This window comes from Eubalaena glacialis, chromosome 8, assembly GCF_028564815.1.
Source record: "Eubalaena glacialis isolate mEubGla1 chromosome 8, mEubGla1.1.hap2.+ XY, whole genome shotgun sequence".
Lineage (NCBI taxonomy): Eukaryota > Metazoa > Chordata > Mammalia > Artiodactyla > Balaenidae > Eubalaena > Eubalaena glacialis.
In genome coordinates this window covers 71,710,186-71,732,713 of record NC_083723.1, presented here as the reverse complement: position 1 = coordinate 71,732,713, position 22,528 = coordinate 71,710,186, and the positions used below count along the sequence as shown (strand labels likewise).

At 39.2% G+C, this 22,528-nt stretch overlaps 3 protein-coding genes across 8 annotated transcripts in view; 1 reads left to right on the top strand and 2 right to left on the bottom strand.

Annotated features, from left to right (window-relative positions):
- Window positions 1-1,555, bottom strand: part of PEX1 (peroxisomal biogenesis factor 1) — a 71,687-nt gene extending 70,132 nt beyond the window's left edge. For both annotated transcript variants that reach the window (XM_061197807.1, XM_061197808.1), the window contains exon 1: window positions 1,386-1,555. In XM_061197807.1, coding sequence (XP_061053790.1) covers window positions 1,386-1,517 — 132 coding nt within the window. In that variant the 5' untranslated portion in view covers window positions 1,518-1,555. The remainder of the gene's footprint in view (window positions 1-1,385) is intronic.
- Window positions 1,556-1,700: 145 nt separating this feature from the next.
- Window positions 1,701-8,825, top strand: RBM48 (RNA binding motif protein 48). Of its 5 annotated transcripts, none has more exons than XM_061197806.1 (5): window positions 1,701-1,984; window positions 2,523-2,713; window positions 4,496-4,641; window positions 5,981-6,536; window positions 8,173-8,825. In XM_061197806.1, exons 1-5 carry the CDS (start codon window positions 1,874-1,876, stop codon window positions 8,234-8,236), a joined length of 1,068 nt encoding a protein of 355 aa, XP_061053789.1. In that variant the 5' UTR covers window positions 1,701-1,873; the 3' UTR covers window positions 8,237-8,825. The 5 variants fall into 5 exon arrangements, with proteins under 5 accessions (XP_061053789.1, XP_061053786.1, XP_061053785.1 ...); XM_061197802.1 differs by having other exon boundaries at window positions 1,703-1,984; window positions 5,981-6,534; window positions 8,170-8,825; XM_061197803.1 differs by lacking the exon at window positions 2,523-2,713 and having other exon boundaries at window positions 5,981-6,534; window positions 8,170-8,825.
- Window positions 8,826-10,047: 1,222 nt separating this feature from the next.
- LOC133096611 (calaxin-like) overlaps window positions 10,048-22,528 on the bottom strand; it is an 18,133-nt gene continuing 5,652 nt past the window's right edge. Inside the window, exons 2-6 of the mRNA XM_061198242.1 lie at window positions 17,413-17,568; window positions 16,327-16,431; window positions 13,295-13,443; window positions 11,093-11,197; window positions 10,048-10,116 (exon numbers count right to left, since the gene is read on the bottom strand). Of these exons, the coding sequence (XP_061054225.1) occupies window positions 10,048-10,116; window positions 11,093-11,197; window positions 13,295-13,443; window positions 16,327-16,431; window positions 17,413-17,568 (584 nt within the window). The remainder of the gene's footprint in view (window positions 10,117-11,092; window positions 11,198-13,294; window positions 13,444-16,326; window positions 16,432-17,412; window positions 17,569-22,528) is intronic.

The following is a 22,528-nucleotide window of genomic DNA, read 5'->3' as shown; positions in this document are numbered from 1 at the left end:
AAAAGTTGGCCTATTCTGCTGATATAGGCTGGACAGAAACAACAGTTTGTTCCAAGGCTAAAGGGATTTAAGTTTCAAAAATATATCTATGAATTAATTCTTATGAATACTTATTGAAGGCCAAAAATTTTAAAAATAGATCAAGACCACTAAATTCTTAAATAGTGATGAATGTAACACAGCATCCACATCTTAGAGCTACTGTAAGGAAGCAATCCTATAAACTCATTAGGTGGGGAGTGTTTCCTATAAACTCATTAGGTGGAGATTTGAAGGCACTGTGGACAATTTCCATCAAAGCTGACTGAGAGCACAGGGCAGGCAGGATCCACCTGGGATTTGGTGACATAACTAACTCATCTCCTGCCATGAAGGGAACTCATCAGGGCCAAGAGACTACCTACTTTATGGTAAAAGAAATAATGGCAGGATCTGTTGAAATTAACATGTTTTGAAAGACGGGGCAAATATAATCTAGAAAAGTAGTTACTAAAATGGAAAGGTGGGACATTTGAAATTACTGCAAACTCTTAAATATTTCCTGCAAGGATTAGCCAGTAGTGGGGTACTAGGCATCCAGGATTTTCAAAGATTTCGAATATTCTATCCTTTTGTCCCCAGAAGCACACTCAAACTCGTAGACCAGGTGCCTCTATTTTAAAATAATGAAAGTAGGGATGTGGTTAGAGCTATGAACTACCACAATCAAAATGTTCAGACGGCAACTGAAAGCAGAGGTTCAAGTAATCCTAACTACATACGTCCAAGTATGCATAATTCCACTGCACATTCCCAGCACACCTCAGAGGTGGTCCGAGCAACGGAGACGCTGGAAGAACCTTCATCTTATTAACCTATCCCGCTGGTGGGACACAGGGCTCAGTCTCTGTTAACCTACAGGGGCTCCACAAACCAAGTCTGCCCCTCCTTCTGGAGGCCCAGGCCACAGCCGTGCAGGCACCTGGAAATCATTGGTAGGAAAAACACTCTTTAAAAATGAAACAAAACAAAACCCAAAAAGACAAACAAATCCGACTTCTCAAAAGCTTTTCCAACCTGGAGTGAGAAATAGTTGAACGCAGTGGCAGAATATCAGGATGTCTGAAAGCCCAGTTTCACCGAGTAAAAGACCTGGAATGCGGCAAGTTAACTCAAAGGCCCGGGGCTGCACTAGACGTGGTGTGGTTGCAAAGACCGCCCAGACCGGCCCACAGTCTGGCCTCTGAACCGGTCGGCGGCCCGGGGAAAGCAGCCCGCGTCCCGCCGCCGGGAGAGGCCTGAGCGGCCGCTGCGCCCCTAATAGACCTGGGTCCCGGCCGACCGCAGACTGCCCACCAGGTGCCCCGACTCGGGGCCGGGAAGCCCGTCCGGGGCAGGCGCGTTACCTGCAGCAGATGCAGCTGGGCCACGAGGCGCCGCGGCAAATGGAGGAAGCAGTCGCGAGCGTTGGTGAAGGCCACGGTCACGGCCGCCCCGTCACCCCCAACACCCGCCAGGCGACCGCTGCCCCACATCATCCGCAAGCGCTGTTCCCGCGGCCGCACACCCTAGCCGACCGGGGCTAACCCGGCAGGCCGAGGACGTCGGAGCCGGAGAAGATCGATCGGCCCCGCCCCTAGCCCCGCCCCCTGCCCTGCCGCGCATCTGTAGCGGGAGGGGCATGGAAGCCTTCTCCGGCTCTCCGGGGCTCTCCGCCGCGCCGCAGGGGGGCGGCACCTCGTTTACCGAATCCTCGCTCACAGGAAACGATGGCTGACTCTGTCGATTCTTCAGCCCATCTCGGCACGCCTTGACCCATCCCTCTCTCTTATTGGATGCACAAGAGGGCAACGAGGCGGATGTTGTCGTCTCTGCGAGGGCCCAAACCGGCAAGATGGCGTCGAGTGGCGGGGAGCTTGGGGGCGTATTCGACCACCACGTCCAAAAGGCTGTGTGCGACTCGCGGGCCAAGTATCGGGAAGGGCGACGGCCTCGCGCTGTCAAGGTAAAGTGATTTTGGCTTCATTCGCTATCCTCAGTAGCTTTATGTGAGCTCTAGTTTCACATGCCTAGCTTACGTAAATAAAATCTTGAAAGGCTGCGGTCACATCCATTCACTGGAGATGAGTGTGAGGAACGCTGGTACTCAGGTACCAGATATTCTTGCGACCTCTTTAGTCAACTGTTAGAACCTCAGCTCCGTGAAAACAGGGCTGTGTTTTAGTCATTGTATCATCCGCGTTTACACTAGTCCTTGTCACATTGTAAGGCTCAATGACTATGTTAACTCTTTCCTGTCGTATCTACCGAGCCAACTTCTGGAAAACGTGTCGATTGAAGGTAGTCTATTAGGTGCTTTAGCTAGAGGCCTTCACACGTAGGGTGAATTCTTTATGCAGAGAGAGGGGCAAATTTTTAGATTCTTTATTTTTTGCAGACCCTCTGAACAGAATAGTTCTTGTTTTCAACTTTTTTTTTTTTAATAGGAGATTTGTCTTAGGCTTATTTGGGAAATACATTTAATGTGTCTGCATTTCTTTTAGGTATATACAGTCAATTTGGAATCTCGGTACTTATTAATACAAGGAGTTCCTGCAGTGGGAGCGATGAAGGAATTAGTTGAGCGATGTGCTTTATATGGTGCAATTGAACAGTATAATGCTCTAGACGAATACCCAGCAGAAGACTTTACAGAAGTTTATCTTATTAAATTTCTTAATTTACAAAGTGCAAGGTAATATGCAAGTTAAGCAGTGTCTCATTTTCTCCATTCCCATTGGTATCATTTTGGCCTCCCTCATTCATTCCTGAATTACCCAATAACCTAACATGGCCGTTATTATTTTTCTCCAGTTTTCTTAAGTGTTAGCTTTACCAAAACTCTGTCCATCAGGTCATTCCCATACTTAACAATATTCTGTCGTGTAGTGTGGTAGATTAAAGATCGGGTTTGGAGTAAGTTTTCAAGTTCCACTGCTTACTAACATCGTGACCTTGGACAAGTTATTCAACCCCATTAAACCTGTTTTCGTATTCTGTAAAATCCATATGGTAAAAGGATCTACTTATTGAAGTTGTGTGAGGATGAAATGAGATAATCCACGTAAAGGGATTAGCAAATGCCTTCTGTTCAGAATGCAATGAACATTAGCCGTTGAGGGACTTCCCTGGCTGTCCAGTGATTAAGACTTTGCCTTCCAGTGCAGGGGGTGCGGGTTCGATCCCTGGTCGGGGAGCTAAGATCCCACATGCCTCGCAGCCAAAAAACCAAAACATAAAACAGAAGCAATATCGTAACAAATTCAATAAAGACTTTTAAAATGGTTCACATCAAAAAAATCTTTTAAAAAAAATTAGCTGTTGAGTTTCTTATTGTTATGCACCTATGTGAATTGACCCCATCTTTTCTATCCTTCTATATATAACATAAACTCTCTGCTCCAATAAGGCTGAAATGTGAAATGCCTTATCTCTTTTTATGTTGATTCCTATTCTTGTCACTAATACACTCCAAGACCCATCCTTCTGTGGCTATTACAATTCTTATTTTCTTTTCTGTGCTACAAATAGCACTTGGGTACACGGGGTCATGTATTGTTGTCCGGTTGCTCTTATGTATAATCTCACTGCTCTAACCAACTTGCCAGCTCCTCATGGTGAGGGAAGCATATTTTCTCATTGTGCATTCATTCTAAGGAGTTTTTACATCTCCCACACCACCTAGGACAGTAGACCATGCAGTGTGACATCTGGATTTGAATCCTAGCTCCACAAACCAATGTGGGCATGGCCAAGTTATAAATCTCCCCAGGTCTTAGTTTCATCATAAGATTGTTGTAAAGTGTTAATTCAAGTGAAGCATTTAAGCACTTAGGACACTGCCTGTCACGTGGTAAAATCTCAATGAATATTTCTTATCATTTTCCTTGGGCACAGAAGTACTTAATTATTGTAGTAATTCCTGGCCAGTCATAGATGTTTAATAAGTATTTGTTGAATGAATACCATCCTCTCATTTTCTCACCGATTGTTACACATTCAGTATTTCCTCCATTATTGAAGGTTTACAATAACAATATTTTTAACTAATTTCTTACATGTGAATCCCATTATAGGAAAACATTGTGCTGAAAAGGCTAAATTAGGTATGAGCTAACTCTCAAGGGCCATTTAACTTAACACAGAGAAAAATCTCTATTTCATGACCACAGATTGTGTACCTCAGACCAACCAGCTGGATCCTATATTGGTTAAAGGTAATCTCGCTTGTATGGATGACTTAGCTTAAAACCTAATAAGACTCTTGGGAGAGGGGAGGAAAGGCTCTAAAAGAGTATGCCGTGGATCAGTAGGGTCAATACCATCCACAAGCAGAGCATCTTAATTCCCAAGCTATAGAATATATATACACAGCAAAAGCTGGACTTTGCTCTTTAGATCAGTGTATTGTATACTAGTTAAGCTTTCATCCTAAGTAAATCTAGATTAGTAAACCATGATATGTATTTCTGTTTAGGATAGCCAAGAGAAAAATGGATGAACAAAGTTTCTTTGGTGCATTGCTTCATGTGTGCTATGCTCCAGAATTTGAGACAGTTGAAGAAACCAGAAAAAAATTACAAGAGAGGAATGCTTATGTAGCAAGAACTACTAAAAATAAAGGTATGGAAAGCCTATTACTAAACAACACCTCCTATGTGTCAGGCATTTTGCTAGGTTTATCATCATGGAGTTCCCAGTCTAGTGAGAAGACAGACAAGTAAAGGATCACAATTTTCAGTATCTGTAAACTACAGGGTTCTTTACAGAATGCTAAGTAATGTGGGCTGGGAAGGGAGAGGTGTTGTTTCATGGAAGACTTCCTAAGGATGAGAGAGGTGGCTGAGTTCTGAAGGGTAAGTAGACATTACTCAGAAGGGGAGAGGAAGAGATGGAAAGATGGGCCAGAGGAATAAATGAGCATCATGCATTTTAAGGAACAGTGAGTAGTACATGATAACCACAACATCAGTGAGAGATAAGAGAAAAGGAGACAGGAAGTAAAGCCTGAAAAGCCTGTGTCCATGCTGAGGAATTAAGGCTTTGACCAAAAGGCAGTGAGAAACACCTCTGATGTGCAGACCAGTTACAACTGCAAAAAGTGGATAAGTTCCACTTTTGATGAACACCAGCTGGCCAGATGCCCAATATGCCCATCCAAGTTGCCCTAGACACAAATTCCCAGTGCACGGAATGGAGTCATAGGATCTGGCACATGGATTGTAGAACTAGAGCAGTCAGAATTGGACTAAGATAATGTGTGTGGTCTGAAATCTGAATAGTTCCAGAGGCTCAAATTACCAAATTTCCACCCTTTGGTTAAAAGACAAAGACAGTATCCAGACAGCTATCAAATATGATGAGTTTATGGCTGATTGAGTAAGGGGCATGTGGCAGTGTGAAGAGAGAAATAAAATGGAAAACTTACCTGAAATTTTGGCAAGAGCTGTTGGGAGTCTCTGGTCAGTTGTAAACACTGAACTTTAACCTGTGTAAATAACTAACTTCAGGAAAACCTGTATGTGTGACCAAAGAAATGATAAAATATGGACCCAGCGTATTGTCTCCTTTAAAAACTACAAATACAAACTAAGCAGCATGATACATTCATATAGTAAAATACTTTGAAGCCATAAAAAGTTTTCTATGTAATGACATGGAAAAACTCCCCAAGATTTAGAGTTAACTGGAAAGCAGAAAGGTTCAGAGAAATGGGTATTACAGGAGAAAAAGAGGGGTAAGTGGGAGGAAGAAAGGTAAGACATACTGGACAGATATCCTTTTTAGCTTTTAAACCATGTGAATGTATTCCCTACTCAAGAAGTAAATTTTTTAGGGTAGCGTTCATTAACATCTTAAAGTAATGTTTCTTTTTATAAAATTACATGTTTCTGAATGATGAAAACAATAAATGAACCATTTCTGTTTCCCTTTCTCTCACCTTTTAAATTCTAATGTAAAGATCATTACATGACAAAGAAGCATAAAGATACAAAAGATTTTAGACAGGACTTCCATTCGAAGACCTCTGGATTTCCTGCAGCCTCTTTGAACACATCTACTGGGAACTCAGATCTTTGTCTTCCTTATTCTTGTGAGTTGCCTTTGTGCTATTTCTCCCCCAAATGTACATGTTCATCAGGCGAACATGTGGACAGAGCATCAAACTCCTCTCAGGATGGTAGAAACCATGATGAAACACTGGAGCATTGTAACCACTATGACTCTCTGCAGAAAATGCAGATGAAAAGTTTGAAAAATGCATTGGCCTTCCCTGGCGCACAGAAGGCTATTACTCCTTCAGAGGCAGTTGACAGATTTATGCCTAGGACGACACAACTGCAGGAGCGGAAACGAAGAAGAGAAGATGATTGTAAACATGGAACTCTTCTTGAAGCAAGTACAAGTAGTAATGAGGTTATGATTGGCCCTCAGTTACCAGACATTCCTAAAGTGGACATGCATGATGACTCGTTGAATACAACAGCGAGTTTAATTCGGAATAAACTTAAAGAGGTAAGATCATTTAAAAAAAAAAAAAAAACGTTTTAAGAGACGATTTTGTTACAGGACTAACAACTGAATGTAGACTTATTTCTGAGAACTACGGTATTATCATTCTTGTTTTTTTCATTTTTACTTTTTAGATGTGTTTCCTACAATTCTCTATTGAAGTACAATAACTGAATTTGACTCACAGATATGTATTTGCTTTGATACCTTTAATCCTTGCTTTAAACATATTTTATATCACTCTAAGTAGAAAATATAAAAGCAGTAGTCTTAGCCAGTTAGATCAATCTGTGAGAATGGAGCCCAGGCCCTCCCTTTTTTAAAAGCTCTCCAGATAGTTCTAATATGAGCCAACGTAGAGAACTACTGCATTGAGGGAAAATTATTACAATTTATCTCTCAAGTTCAAAATCACAAATTACATAAAATTCAAATGCTTATTTTGCTTCTCTGATACAGATAGCCATAGAAGAAGGTGAGATTTCTAAAGATTAGGACTTAAGGTCTGAATTTTAATTTTAAATTTCTTAAATAGTTTAGAGCTAGATTGTTCTACTTAGGTAGCAATTTTTTAATGTTATTTACATAACCATTTTCCATTTTCTAAGCACAAATAAAAGAAAGTTAACATTTGAGTTAGCGTTTGAAAAATACCTTATCATGGGGCAAGCCTTTCAGAAATCATAATCTGCTGGAGAAAGACCATTCTCTTATACTTGAACTCAGGTTCAGAAAGTGCTTTTCACATAGTTGTACATATATTTTACAATGTAATTAAGAGAGGCTAAGGTAGATTCTTTTATGTACCTTTTTTTAACCTCAAAATTATTATCCAGTTGAGGATGAGGAATTGTTTTACAATAATAAAAATCCATGGACACAATTTTTATGCTTAAGCCTCTTTAAGAATTTTTTTGCTTGTACTGGCACCCTTCCTTCAGATACAACTAAACTGAGACCTAGATACAGATACATAGCTATCTTAGCCAGAGCTGACTGTATTTTCAAGAAAAAAAAAGTTAGGTCCAAATCCTAGATATAGAAATAGTAGAACAACAAAAAGGAGAAACACTAAATACAGTTTACTACAGTTTCTAATAATTTTCCATTTTAAGTGAAGACTGTCTTACTGTGCTTTAACTTATACTGTCTACCTTGTTCTGATGTATTTGATTTCATTGTTCCCTAAGAAATTGAGGATTCTAGCATTTTCTGCTTATTTCTTTAAATTTTTCATCCCCCATCCCCACTGGAGCCTCCATGTCTCTAAATATATCAAATATTAGTCAGTGTTTCAAGTTATGCATAACCAGGGTATCTATCTGTATTTATAAAATTACAAGTGACTTCATCATAAAATAACATCTATAAAGGAATGTTAAAGTAGAGCATATGTTTACTTTTCTCCCCTCAAAATTTCTTTCTTGTTAAATGGCTTTAGAAATTTTACTCCCAGCAATGTTTGGACAGAAAACTTTGCTCTGTGCCTAGATAGGCTGCACCTTGAACTTGGGCTAACTGCCTTAAATGTGATGGCAAGGATTAAACTACTGGATGTATATCCTACCTATTCTAATGGTTTATTACTCTTGTACTATAAAAATTATAGTGTTGGTGGTTCTCTTTTTTTTAAACTAGGTAATTTCATCTGTGCCGAAGCCTCCAGAGGACAAGCTGGAAGATGTGCGTGGAAGTCATCCTTTAAAACAAAGAAGAAGAATATAAATTGTCTGCAGTAAACTAATATTTTTAAAGGCCTGTTTATTTTTTATTTTTAGGCTGTCATTTTAATTCTTAAAGAGATTTTACTGCTGGTATTTTTTTTAATGCACTCCTCTTTGTAATTTCATTCAACCTACTTGTCTCATATAGTTTCATCTTTTAAAATTAGTTTATCATGGACAAAATACATGCCAGCCAATTATGTCCCTTAAAAAAACTAAAACTTTTCCAGAAGTTCCACCCAGTGACTTTGGTTACATCTTATTGGCTAGAACTGGGCCCGTGGCTGTTCCTCATAGAGGAGTCTAGAATGTTGAATGTTTGGGTTTCCAACTTCTGTGGTTGAGGAAGCAGGAGAAAAGAGGGTTGTGAATGGCTGATTCACAGTATTTGCCCCCAAATCTCAGGTTGTTGATTAACTTAACAAATTAATTAATTAGTTTATCATTACTTATCATAGATGTTATTTTGATCCATACTTAATATTACAGAAATCATTCTTATTACCTCTCACACTGCAGTCACTATATGTAAATTAATTGAAGCAAATATAGAAACTTTACAATATAAATATAGGCAACCAGGATCTGTTTCTGAATTTAATCATTTTGAGTAATTCACATTCAAAAACTAGAAGTCAGGATGTGTTGGAATGCCAGGGCTTCAAAATCAAGACAATTCTATAAAGCAAAAAAGTTAAACTATTAGAACAAAGCTAAAATTAGAAGCTTATATGCTTTAGTTAACTTCAAAGAGTAATTTACTTCATCGATGGCAGAAGCAAATCAATATTTGTAAATGCTAGACTTTTACCACTACTTTTAGCACATCCACATTTTTTTTTCCCGTCAGTGGATCACATAATTGGAAATCCAAGTATGTCCAGGCTGTTTCCATTTTTTTTTTTTTTTTTTACTGATAACAATAACCTGAGGAGGCCCATACCAAATGGTGTTTGTTTTTCTCCCTGTCCTTAAGGGCCTCTTGCCTAATGGATTGAATTTGAATATAAAGGTTAGGAAGTTCCACCTTCATTTATGACTTACTGATTCAAACTTGCTAGGAAGGCACTTAGTTGTGGATGGTATTAAAAGAAGCTGCAGGCAAGGTGTCTGTCTGGCTCTACTTCCTTGTGAGGTAATTAGATATATAGTTGACCCTTGAACAACGCGGAGTTAGGGTTGCTGACCCTCCACACAGTCAAAAATCCACATATAACTTTACAGTCTGCCCTCCATATCTGCTGTTTTGTATCCTCAGATTCAACCAACCATGGATTATGCAGTACTATAGTATGTATTTATTGAAAAAGAAATCCACATACAAGTGGACCCTCACAGTTCGAACCCATCTTGTTCAAGGGTCAACTATACTTTTTGCTGCACTCTCAGTTAAAAAAATATATTAGTCACCTCAGCATAGAGTTGGAAAAAGCAAGTTGCTCTCTGGATCAGGCTTCTCAGATTTTAAGGTGCTGTGAATCTCCACCTTGTGGTCTTATTAAAATGCAGACTCTGATGGTGGTGGCAGAGGCTGGTGGGTGGCAGAAATTGGGAGTTGTTTAATGGGTATAGAGTTTCAGTTGTGCAAGATGAGAAGAGGTCTCGAGATTGGTTGCACAATAGCATGAATGTACTTAACACTACTGAACTGTACACATAAAATTGGTTAAGAAGGTAAATGTTATGATAGGTGTATTTTACCACAATACAGCAGAAATTAGCACAACATTGTAAATCAACTATACTTCAATTAAAAAAAAATTTTCTCTGATAGCCCTAAAGGGAGGAGCTGCTAAGTGGGTTCTGTGTTCTTGAGTGGATTCCCCATCTGTGACTGTGTGAAGGCCAGCCCTCCTTGTCCCTGCCAACATACACAAAATTTGACCATAATGAGAGAAAAAAGAAACCTTTCTTATGTCAAGCACTTAAAAAAAAACAAAACAAAACAACTCTGATTCAGCTGGTTTGAGGTGGGGTCCGAGATTCTGCATTTCTCACAAGTTCCTAGGTGATACCATTGCGGCTGGTACACAGACTACACTTTGAGTAGTAAGGCTCTAGATAACTGGCTTACAGATGAACACTTGGGGAGCAGCTGAAGAACCATTGGTGTTCCATCTGAACCTAAGTAGTTACTCCAATCCAGTCCATTATTCTAAACTTTCACCCATCAGGTTCCCAGACAAAATTAAAATGTGAGAATAAACGACAACGGGACAAGTTAGACGAGCTGAGATAGCTAAGGATAGCTTAACAGTATGCAAATTCATTCACAAAATCACCATCTAAATTACTGCAGAGAATAAAAAGTTTCTTCCTATATCACATGTTTGCAAAGCACAGTTGGTCAAAGGAAAATCTTTGTCATATCCATGCTCGAAAATCCTTCATGAGCTCAAATAAAATACTATAAAGTACTATACGTGTCCAAAATTTTAAAAATTTAATTTATTCTCATTGTTTGACAACAAACAAAAGAAAGAGATCAAGTTTTCTCCTAGCAGTTTATGGTGGGTACTTGCTGAATCCACTCTGTATTTGCTGTTCTATCCCTTAAGCAAGCCAATATACCTTGGGTTTTTTTGAGGAAAATATTAACATACAGGAAATTAGGAATTGTGTATGGCTAAGGTGGTTACAAGCTCAAAAAAAGTCTTGAATATAATTAAATAGTCACTACTGTCTTGGGTCCCAAATGTTAGGATGGGGCCGAGATCTTCATGGTTGCCCAAACTTCAGTAGTGTGTTGAAGTCCTACCAAGGTAAGTGTCCAGCAAGTGTTTCTTTTCTGATCCTTTGAAATTTTCCCTCAACCAATTTGGCTGCTGGCACTGTACCTTTGCTTCTGGTAAACATGGTCCAAACACTTCCAACAAAAGTTTATCTTCTTTCACTGCTTTTTCAAAGTCTGCAAAAGATATCTTGCCATCGCTGTCATAATCCTGGAGAGGAGATAATTTCTTGATAAATGAGTTTTTAATTTTGCATGGAAAATAACTCTAGAATAAAAGATTTTACCAAGTCAAACTGTAAGTTCACACTTCTATAGGCACTACTTACACAAATCAAAAGGTACTAATTCATGGAGGCCACTTACTTTGTTCCTATTAGTCTAATAGGCATACCTGGTATGAACTGAATGTTTGTCTCTCCCCACCTCCCAAGTTCATGTCTTAAAGCTCTAACCCCTGCAATATGATATTTGGAGGTGGGGGACTTCGGGAGGTAAATCAGATTTAGATGAGGTTATGAAGGTAGGGCCCCATCATGTTATTAGTGTCTTTGTGAGTAGAGAAAGAAAGACCAAAGCTCCCTCTCTCTGCCGTGTGAGGACACATTGAGGAGGTGGCTGTCAGCAAGGCAGGAAGAGCCCTCAGTGAGGAAGTGAATCTGCTGGCACCTTAATCTTGGACATCCCAGTTTCTAGAATTGTGAGAAATAAATTCCAGTTGTTTAAGCCAGCCAGTCTATGATACTTTGTTACAGCAGCCCAAGCAGGCTAAGATACCTGAATTACCTTAGACATATAAAACCCTGTCCCTAACGGACTTATACCCTAATTGGGGAAATAAGAAAATTAGAGGAAGCCCATTATAATACTTTTGTGATAAAATAAGTGCCAAAGATTCTTAAGCTTAATTTTTAGCTTTGTTTCTCAAAGGATCTCTTACTTGAGACAAGGATATAATGTAAAAAGTATAAAAGTGAAGTTGCTTAATAAGGAGCAAGGCACTGAGAGAACAGTAACAATTCAAGACGGACTAGGGTCATGAGAAGAAGCTTGCAGATTCCTGTTAGGCCGTTAAGGATGTTTGGGATCTAGATAGGTGGAGAGGTGTCAGGAGGAAATGCAGACGAATGGCCCAACGTGGATTATGACAGTAAGCAGGAATGCAAGTCAGGAAGCAGACAGACCAGCCTGGAAGGGAGTATTCATGACAGGGACTTACGGAAGATTAAATCATGGAGGGAGCATGTGTGTAGATTATGAATACCTTTAACGGCTTAATCCAATTTGGATTTGATTTGACGGGTCCTTGTTTTTTCACTTCTGGGCATAAGTAAATCAGGGTTGCTGAGAGTCTAGTTTAAAGAAAGGTTTGAATAATTTTCAGAAAAAGATTCACTCCATAACGTTTTCTTTCAAAAAAGAAGGGGGTGGGTGTGGTAGTGGGAAGCATACTGTCTCTCAAGAAGTCTACCCTCAGCCCTAGCTGGGGCTCTTGACTATTTCTAATGGAAGAGGACACCCTGAAGTCTGTGTTAGCTGAATCTGAGACTTGGCAGACCTCATCATCTGTTACTTTCCTGAGCTCCAAAGTAATAGAGGTGAGCTGAGCCCGGGCCGCCTTAGAGTCATAAACCTTCACTGGTATCCAGTTTAGGGTCACAGTAAGAAAAAGAGAGAAATCACTATGTTCATAATAAAGAGGTATTATTAGTTTCATTGAAAGATGAATTCTGCACCTCATTTTCTATCATGACCTTGTATAAACCTATCTGCACTTCAGTTTTCTCATCTGCAAAGTAGAGAGAATGATTTCTACTTCATAGGGTTGTTTTGAGGATAAAATGAGTTCATATATTAAAGTTCTGTGATAGGCTTGGCATACAGTAAGCAATTTATAAGGAACAACTATTTTTATTATTGTTATTACTTTATAATGAGTGTTTAGATGGATTAGAGAGCAAAAGTCATGAAGACAGACTACATTTGCACCCAATTTTAAAAGAACTGAATCTGTCACCCCACTTCCCAAATAATGAGGTTTTACTGATAGTAAAATATTTTAAAATAATAAAATTAACATTCATTTAATGTAGTGATTCATTTAATCACCCAGGCATCCCATAAATATTTTTTAAGTAGCCACTATCAGCCAGGCACTGTTCTAGGCAATGGATAGAGCAGAGAACAAACTCCTGCCCGCATAATGGTTACATTCATTACGTAGGGAAATAAATCATTTCTTCATCTTTAGCTTTATCTAACATCCATTTGACTAGATATAATGAATTACAGTTTTTTTTATTCTTACCATTTTCTTCAGTGTTATATCCACCAACTCGTTTATTCCTCCATCAGTCTCTTCTTCAGGTGACTGTTGGTGTAGACTGTTCAACATGTCAAACATTTTCTCTCGAGAAATGTAACCATCACCATTGAAATAATAAACCTCAAAACAGACTTTAAAGCATATGAAATTTAAAGACTTGGATAAGAACAGTTAAAATGTCATTAGTCTTCTCCTTAGTTATTTCAATATGTAATTAAAGAAGGATAAAAACAATTTATACAACCTACATTCTACATAGTAGAGGAATTTTACAAATCTTTCCACAAGATTAAATACCCCTGGGAATAAGAAAAGAAAGACTTTACACATACATATATAGTGTATATATATATATATATACACACATATACATATAAATATGTGTGTGTATCTTAATGTTATAATTTCCTTCTTGCATAGAGTGCAAAAACTAGTGTGTACACTTCACTATATCATTGACAAAGAACATTTTTCAATATATTTGGGTAGTGAGTCTGTCATCTCCTTGGGGCCTACCCATCTGCACCATCCAAAATGATCCATCTCTCCCTAGAGAGTGATTTCCATGACTTCCATTGCACTGTGTAAGCACTACTACAGTTCATTCATTCATCACACAAATGACCTTACTCAGGTCCTGGGAATATAACAGTGAAGGAGTTCTTGCGGAGTTTGTAATGTAGTTAAATGTTTTAGGACAGGAAGGAAGGGAGGGAGGGAGAGAGAGAGAGAGAGAGAGAGAGAGGGAGAGAGAGAGAGGGAGAGAGAGCGGGAGAAAGATAGGAAGAGACGAAGGCGGGGGGAGAAAAAGAACCAGGTATAAAATTCCAAAGTATCAGATTAATTCTGTCTTTTGTTGCATTTCTCCAATATATAGCATATATGAGTTTGACACAACCCTACTAGAAGTAGTATTTTCCCCAAATTAACATATCTTGAAATATATATGAAACATTTTTAGGAAGTGGGATTAGAGGAGGAAAAAATTCTTGATAGTGTGATGCTATTCAATCACGTCTAGCTGCATTGTGTCACGACCACTTTCACAAGAATTTACAACCACGAAACTTAACTTCTCATTTCTCAGTGAGACTTTTGTATAAGAACATTGCAACTGTAAGAAACTTAAGTGACAACTATATATACGTGTTATCCCGTGAAAAATTAGATTGGAGAAAAGTGGGGGAAAAAAAGCACATAATGCTGTAAGGAAAGAAAAAGAATTACATAATGTTGTATGCCAATTAAACTTCAATTTTTTAAAAAAGCAAAAAGGAAAAAATAAAAGAAAAAAAAGGAACCCCCCCCCCCACAAAACAGAGAAACAAAAAAGTCATAAATGTCAAATAAAGTTGGTGAGTTTTTAAAATGTTGCTATCATTTTCGAAACGTGTGTTTAATTTAGAGATCTTCTTTTGAACATCCCAAATCCAAATTCAAGTGGAAGAACAAGAAGAGATAAAAATTTGCTTATATACTCATAACTCTGCAGTCTTTTCTTAAGTAATTTGACACTTTAAGCAATTTGCTCCCTTGAAAACTGTTACTTAAAATTGTTCCTATTCTTGGGCTTCCCTGGTGGTGCAGTGGTTAAGAATCCCCCTGCCAATGCAGGGGACATGGGTTCGAGCCCTGGTCCGGGAAGATCCCACACGCCACGGAGCAACTAAGCCCGTGCACCACAACTACTGAGCCTGCGCTCTAGAGCCCGCAAGCCACAACTACTGAAGCCCGCACACCTAGAGCCCGTGCTCCTCAACAAGACAAGCCACCGCAATGAAAAGCCCGCGCACCGCAATGAAGAGTAGCCCCTGCTCACCACAACTAGAGAAAGCCCGTGCACAGCAACGAAGACCCAACACAGCCAAAAATAAGTAAATAAAATAAATAAATTAAAAAAAAATTGTTCCTATTCTCTTTCCAGGGTTTCACACCCAAATCCTGGCACAGGAGGTGTAAAACATAGAAAATATACATCACATCAATGGTAAGGGTGAGGTGAGGCCAGAGCTGTTCCTACAGAATTGTGAACTGGGAGATCTTTGTCTTTGGAATCCCTGGTTCTTTTCTGTAGGAAACTCTCTTTATAACCCTCCTTCCTTTGGGCTTTCACTGTCTCAGCCTTCTTGCCTCTCATTATTCATCTACACTTACTCTAACACTAGAGTATTGATGTCTGAGGGTTTTGTGTCAATCCCTCACATTTTCTCTGATGGAAAGACAAGGAATAGCCCCACTGTGAACTGTATGCTGCCCCATATTCAAGGCCATTTCCTGCTGAGCCCAGACGCAGCCCCAGAAACCTCAGCCTTGCCAGCTGATCAGAGTTGGCACATGTCCTGAACTTCAGTTGCTGTCCATTACCTGGGCCTTAAGCCGAAGAGCCGTCCTGGTGACACTGGGGTATTATAGAACTAGTGAATGAACTGTTTGGAGACTCCGGATCTAGGGACTCTCCTATAAAATAGGCCACCCATTTCATCTGATTTTTATTTTTGTTTTTTTAACTCTCATGAACTATTTTTGCAAGGGAACAATAGAGAACAATGAATTTATATTTTAAAAATATATTTAGGAACTTCCCTGGTGGCGCAGTGGTTGAGGGTCCGCCTGCCAATGCAGTGGACAGGGGTTCGAGCCCTGGTCCGGGAGGATCCCACATGCCGCGGAGCAACTAAGTCAGTGCGCCACAATTACTGAGCCTGTGCTCTAGAGCCCACCAGCCACAACTACTGAGCCCGTGTGTCACAACTGAAGCCCACGTGCCTAGAGCCCGTGCCCCACAACAAAGAGAGACCACCGCAATGAGAAACCCGCGTACAACAGTGAAGAGTGGCCCCCGCTCGCCACAACTAGAGAAAGCCCGCGAGCAGCAACGAAGACCCAACGCAGCCAAAAATAAATAAATAAATAAATAAATAAATAAATAAATAAAAATATATATATTTAAGGATTAACTAAATACAAATTTGACAATATATATTACTAAGTTAATAATAACATAGAAATCTTACACTTCAGCTTTTCTTCAAAAGTCCCTCGAAGAAATACTGATAATCCTTTAACACACTCTTTCACATTTATGTAGTTATCATTGTCTTTGTCAAATGCAAAAAATACTGAAGGAAAAAGAACATGTAAGTGTATTGTAATTTATAGCTATTTTATAATTCAAGAGTATTATGAAGAGATTAAAAAAATCTTTCCTCCCAAATTGAGGAGAAAAAAAGTTTTTGACACAATCTTTCTTGAAAGAGTCAAAATTACTGGAAATGTATTTCCAATAGATTTTTATAGAAAGAAGCCATTCTCCTCCATGGTCAATTATGAGCTTCACTTGTGATGTTTTGTACAGTTACTATCAGCAAAAAAGACCAACAGTAGAGATAATCAATGTGATAATTTTTATTCTAAAAAGAGTGGCAAAATCCTGTTCTAAAGAATTTGTATAATACCTAAAGATAAATTACCAAAATAACACATTATTTTTAAAATTACCAGTGAAATCTTAGAATTATCCTATAAAATATTATTGACTCTTTTGGGGGTGATGGATATATTAATTATTTTCATTATGGTTATGGTTTCAATGGTGTATACATACATCAAGACATATCAAATTGAACACTAAAAATCTGTTAGTGAAACTGACTGGATCACATTAAATTTCCTATTCTGAAAATAAAATTGTTTCTTTGATTTTTTTCAATATAATGAGTAATTTTCATTTTTTTTGTGCTGAAGAAGTAAATAATTCACATGTCTACACAGCATATGACTCCAAAGACAATTGAAACCACAAGCTTATCTTTTTAAAAAAACCAATACTGCTAGCTTATTTAGGTCATTACTGGTTCTTTCTCAAAGTGGTATAGCTATGAAACATGAAATTCTGAGTGAGTTTATATTAAAAACCATCCTCACAATCAAATCAAATTTACTGTTTTAAATTGGTAGCACTACCAGAATTGTCTAATTTTGGTATTAAAAAATGCAAAGTCTTTGGTGAAAACTTGCCATGTATTAACATATATATATAAATAAATATATACATATTTGCCATCTCAGCTTGGCCCATTTCAGTCTCCATGACTTCTTACCCCTATTCATTAGCATATCATCAGTCATTCCAAATATGCTGTGCAGGATGGCTCGAAATGTGTTACGATCTAGTCCAGTGTTATCAAGTCTTACATCAGCTCTTTCCACCAAGCTGTGAAAAATTCTTATGAGACACTCTACTTCACTTTTTTTTACTGTAAAATGAAAATACAAATAAATACAACTTAGATTTAACCATTGAGTTCTCCAACCCAATTAAATATATTTTACTAAGCAGCTATTTTGTTCCTATGATTCTAGATGCTCTAGTGATCTAAAAAAGTGTGACAGGGACTTCCTTGGTGGCGCAGTGGTTAAGAATCTGCCTGCCAATGCAGGGGACACGGGTTCGATCCCTGCTCTGGAAAGATCCCACATGCCGCGGAGCAACTAAGCCGTGTGCCACAGCTACTGAGCCCGTGTGCCACAACTACTGAAGCCCGCACACCTAGAGCTCGTGCTCCACAACAAGAGAAGCCACTGCAATGAGAAGCCCACGCATCGCAACGGAGTAGCCCCTGCTCACCACAGCTAGAGAAAGCCCGCGCAGCAACGAAGACCCAACGCAGCCAAAAAAAAAAAAAAGAAAGTATGACATGGACTTGCTACTTAAGAGCTCACACAATCAAGATAGGCTTTACTCAGAACTCTCATAAGACAGTATATAAATAATAAATTATGTGGTATAACACTCACCACTATAGACATATAAAGAGGAATCAGTATGGGAAAGAAGATTTGTGCTTTTTTCATGGGAGTAGGCTTCGAAATGGGCCTTGAAGAATGCATAGTATTTATACAGGAAGGAATGTATTGAAGGTGGTAAAGAAGTGGAGACTTCCAGGAAGAGGAATAACATGAGTAAAGGAAAGAGGAAGAATTGGGGTTGAGGTAGAACATGTTTTATTGGGAGCACAGCAAGTTGGGAAGAAGTGAAAAGCAAGACTGAAGAGGACAGGCTGATGGTAGAGGGCCTTGAATACCTAGTCAGAGGATTAACATTTGTTTTACTGGAGCAGGGTTTCTCATGGTGTCATCTTTGGACCCTCTGCGTGAAAATCATCCCCCCTCATGGCTTGTTAAATACTTGTTAAATATGCAGATTATCAGGCCTTGCCCCAGACCTTCTAAATCAGAATTGCTAACAGTGGGCCTAGGGGTTAGCTTTGAAACAAGAGCTCAGCTGATTCTTCTATGCTCTAAGGGCTGAGAAGTGGTTTAAGAAACACATCTGGTGAAGCTGTATTGAAGGGGAAAACTGGAAGCATGGAAGCCAGGCTTGGAGTGATAGGGCTTTGGCTAGGGAGGTGGAAATGAAGTCAGAAAGCAGGTAGGGAGCCTGAGATGCTGCTTAAGCAGCACACAGTGATTCTAATGCAGTCAGGACTGAAAACGAAGGGATTAGGCTTTGTGGCTCGGCTAGACTTAAGTATCTGGGTTCCACTTCCATTTCTTGTCCTATATAGCTGACTTAGGACAACTCAGCTTGTTTGTGCCTCAAGTCCTCACCTATAAAATTTGGGTACAATCCTAGATGATCTCTGAGATTCCTTCAGGTTCTAAAAGTCTGATTCTATGAATTAAAGATTATTTGAGAGAACTAAAAGAGTTAGGAGGGAAAGCTGGTTACTATTACTATTTTTTCTCTTCCTTTTCCTCCCTCCTTTTTTTTTTTTTTGGCAGGGGGGAGGTGGGGGCAAAGACATATTTTTAGATTTTTTTCTTTGAGATGATTTCAAGTTACCCAACCGAAACCAATGAGAACCCCTAGCAAATATGCAGTTTACATTAGGGTTTCTAATGTGGTCAGAGAATGACTTGACTCTTAGAGTAATGGTTGATAAATCTATAGAATGAGCGATTAAAAAGGTACCTAGTAATATTATTTTATGAACTGAATTAGATTCTCAGGCTTCACACATAGCTCCAAATTTGAGATAAAGGTCATTTTTATCCATCGAATAAGCGTTTATTAAAGGCCTGCCATGAACCAGGCAATGAACACACCATGGTTCCTGCCCTCAAAGTTATTACACTTCGGTCAAGAGATAAAGTGCAATAAAGTATCACAAACACTATGCTTGATGGTGTTTGGTAGTGACCCAAAGAAAGGCATCATCAACGGGGGGGAGGCGATAAGAAATTAAGAAGGGGCTCCAGGAAGAGGTGTCACTTGAGCTAAAGCCATCAAAGGAGTAAGCATTTGCTAGAGGCGGCAGCTTGAAGGCAGGGAGGCATGTTCGGAGAGCCACAAAGTTTGGTGTGGCCAGGTGGCAGAATTGTTTGACTTTACGAGGGGCTTACTGAAAAATTTTGGCTGGCAAGTTAACAGGATCAGATTTGCATTTAAGGAAGATCACTTTGGCAGTAGATTCTTGAAACTACCTTACGAATGGTGGATCCAGATGTGACAGGTTGTATTTTCCCAAAGACGATTTTAACAATCTATCCCATCTCATATGCTCTTCTTACAATAGACTTTTGATACCCCTCCTTTAGAAAGATGGGGTTTGTGTCTCCTCCACTTGAAACCAGGAGGATTTTTGACCATTTTAACCAAGAGTATGGTGGAAATAAAGCAATGTGACTTTTCAAGACTTGGTCATAGAAGGGGGTGCTCTGAGGACAAAAACTTGGAAAGTTTTTTTTTCTTTTATGGAATATGAAGAAAAAAGAACCTCAGGTGTGGACACACTGTATGGAGTGCATAGTATATTAATGCTTTCCTGAAACTAGTCCTGCTCAACTCTGACGGAGAATCAACATCTGAGTGCAACAGCATTGTGAAAATGGATCCCCGAAGAAAGCGAGGTTTCAGCGTCAGCAGCTGCTCTGAGTCAAATACTGACAAGTCATCGAACGAAACAAACAAGGATTTTAGACACAATCTGCAGAAGCTAGTAAATTTTTCTGAGTTTTATCCATACAGCTCACATTTCATTATATCTAAAGACCTTACACATGTGGTCAAGGAAACACTCACTGTAAATGATACTTGAGAAATTGTGGGTAATGAGAATGGTGTTGATATGTTAGAGATTGGCCCATGATACTTATTAAACATTTTAGTTTGGAATAATTTTAATTTACATAAGAGATGCAATAGTAGGGTTCTTAGCTGTTTCTCCGTTAACATCTTATGATATAACACCATAACCATGGTGCATTTGTCAAAACTAAAACACTAACGTTGGCACATTATTATTAACTAAATTACAGATTTTACCAGTTTTTCCACTGTCCTTTTTTTTGTTCTAGGATCCTATCCAGGATCCATTTGGTTGTCATGTCTCCACCAACCTGTGAGTTTTCAGTCTTAATCCTTTTTATGACCTTGACACTTTTTATTTTGCATAAGTTCCTCAATTCAGGTTTGCCTAACGTTTTCCTCATGATTAGACTGTGTTTTGGGGAAGAATACTACAAGTGCTGTTCTTGTCATGTATCAGGAGATACACAATATTATCAATAACATGACCTATCACTGCTGATAACCTCGATCACTCGGTTAAGTGAGTCTACAGGTTTCTCCACTGAATCTATTGATACTACTTTCCCTTTCCATAATCTATTCTTTAGAAGCCAGTCTCTCAAGGTAAAGGGAATTAAGCTCCACTTCTTAGGAAAGGAGTATTTATACTATTAATTTATTCTAAGGAAGATTTGTCTCTTTTCCATTTATTTATTCAATTCTTTCAGTATGTAGTCACATGTATTTATTTTAGACCAATACTGTGCTACTAATTTTGCTGCCCAAATTGTTTCCGCTTTGGCCTTTGGGAGTTTTCAAGTTGACTCCTGTCTCTTTCACATACGCTCATCCTTTTGCTTTTGCAACACTGCCTTGCTTTCTGGCACTACTTGCCAGGCTCATCTTGTATAATCCCTGTGTGAGATAACAGGAAACAAAAATAGGTCTCTGCCTTTGGTTCCTGGCACAGAGCTCCTAAATCCCTTAGCCATTTCCTTGTTGATAGCAATGTCTTTTGTTCTAATGAGGTGACTGTTGGTTGCTCCTGGACGGGAGCTGGTCACCAGAAAAACCAAGCTATGTTCAAAAGCTTGGAACTTTTAGTCCTGCCCATACCCCTTCTCCAGAGGGGGGCCGGAAATTGAGTTAGTGATCTATCATGCCTATGTGATAAAGCCTCCATAAATATCCCCAAAGAATGGGGTTCAGGGAGCTTCTGGGTTGGTGACCACACAAAGGTGCCTGGAGAGAGCCTGGAAACTACACCCCTTACCACAAACCTTGCCCTATGCATCTCTTCCATCTGGCTATTCCCAATTATATACTTTTATAATAAATTGATAGTCTAGAGAGTAAACTGCTTGCCTGAGTTCCATGAGCTGCTCCAGCAAACTAACTGAACACAAGGAGGGGGTCGTGGGAAACTCTGATTGAGAGCCAGTTGGTCAGAAGCACAGTTAACAACGTGGACTTGTGATTGGCATCTGGTGAGGAGCAGTCTTGTAGGACTGAACTCTTAACCTGTAGAATATGATGCTCTCCAGGTAGTGTCAGAATTGAGTTAAATTGTAGGGACACCCAGCTAATGTCACAGAGAACTGTTTGCTGGGAGAAACCTCCACACAGTTGGAGAACTGTGAGTACGGTAGTAGTGTTAAAGAAAAGCAGGAGTAGTGTAGGTTTTTCCTTTATGCTCTGTTCAGCTATTTTTTCAAGGAAATCTGGTTCTTTTATTAGAGTTTGGTATTTAGAAACCAAGGTCTAGTCACTGGGTATGCTAATCACTATTGGGGTGCTAATATTTCTAAGCCTGTTTAGTAGACATAGCTAGGAAATATGTATGTACACTAACCTATGTATGCACACATTGTGGCCCATGTTAGGTCTCACAAATACAGAAAAAGCCACATACTGGACTAGTGGGCCCTTAGGTGGTCCTGGGCTGAGTCCTAAAAGAGATGATCAGTTGTATTAAAAACTCATGAGTGCTCAGAAAAGACAGGCTCATGAATTCACAAGGTCAAATCATACTACATTTAACTATTTCCTCCACTTGATAAGAATGGATCAGAGAAATGCAGTTCACAAAATACTTGGGATTTTAGCAAAATCTCTTATTCTTATGTTATTATCTATTCAGTAAC

Excerpts from the sequence above, each read along its gene's own strand:
- RBM48 (XM_061197802.1), top strand. The coding sequence starts at position 1,874 with ATGGCGTCGAGTGGCGGGGAGCTTGGGGGCGTATTCGACCACCACGTC. Across the intron at positions 1,985-2,522 it reads GACGGCCTCGCGCTGTCAAG|GTATATACAGTCAATTTGGA; the intron begins GTAAAGTGATTT and ends CATTTCTTTTAG. Across the intron at positions 6,535-8,169 it reads TTCGGAATAAACTTAAAGAG|GTAATTTCATCTGTGCCGAA; the intron begins GTAAGATCATTT and ends TTTTTAAACTAG.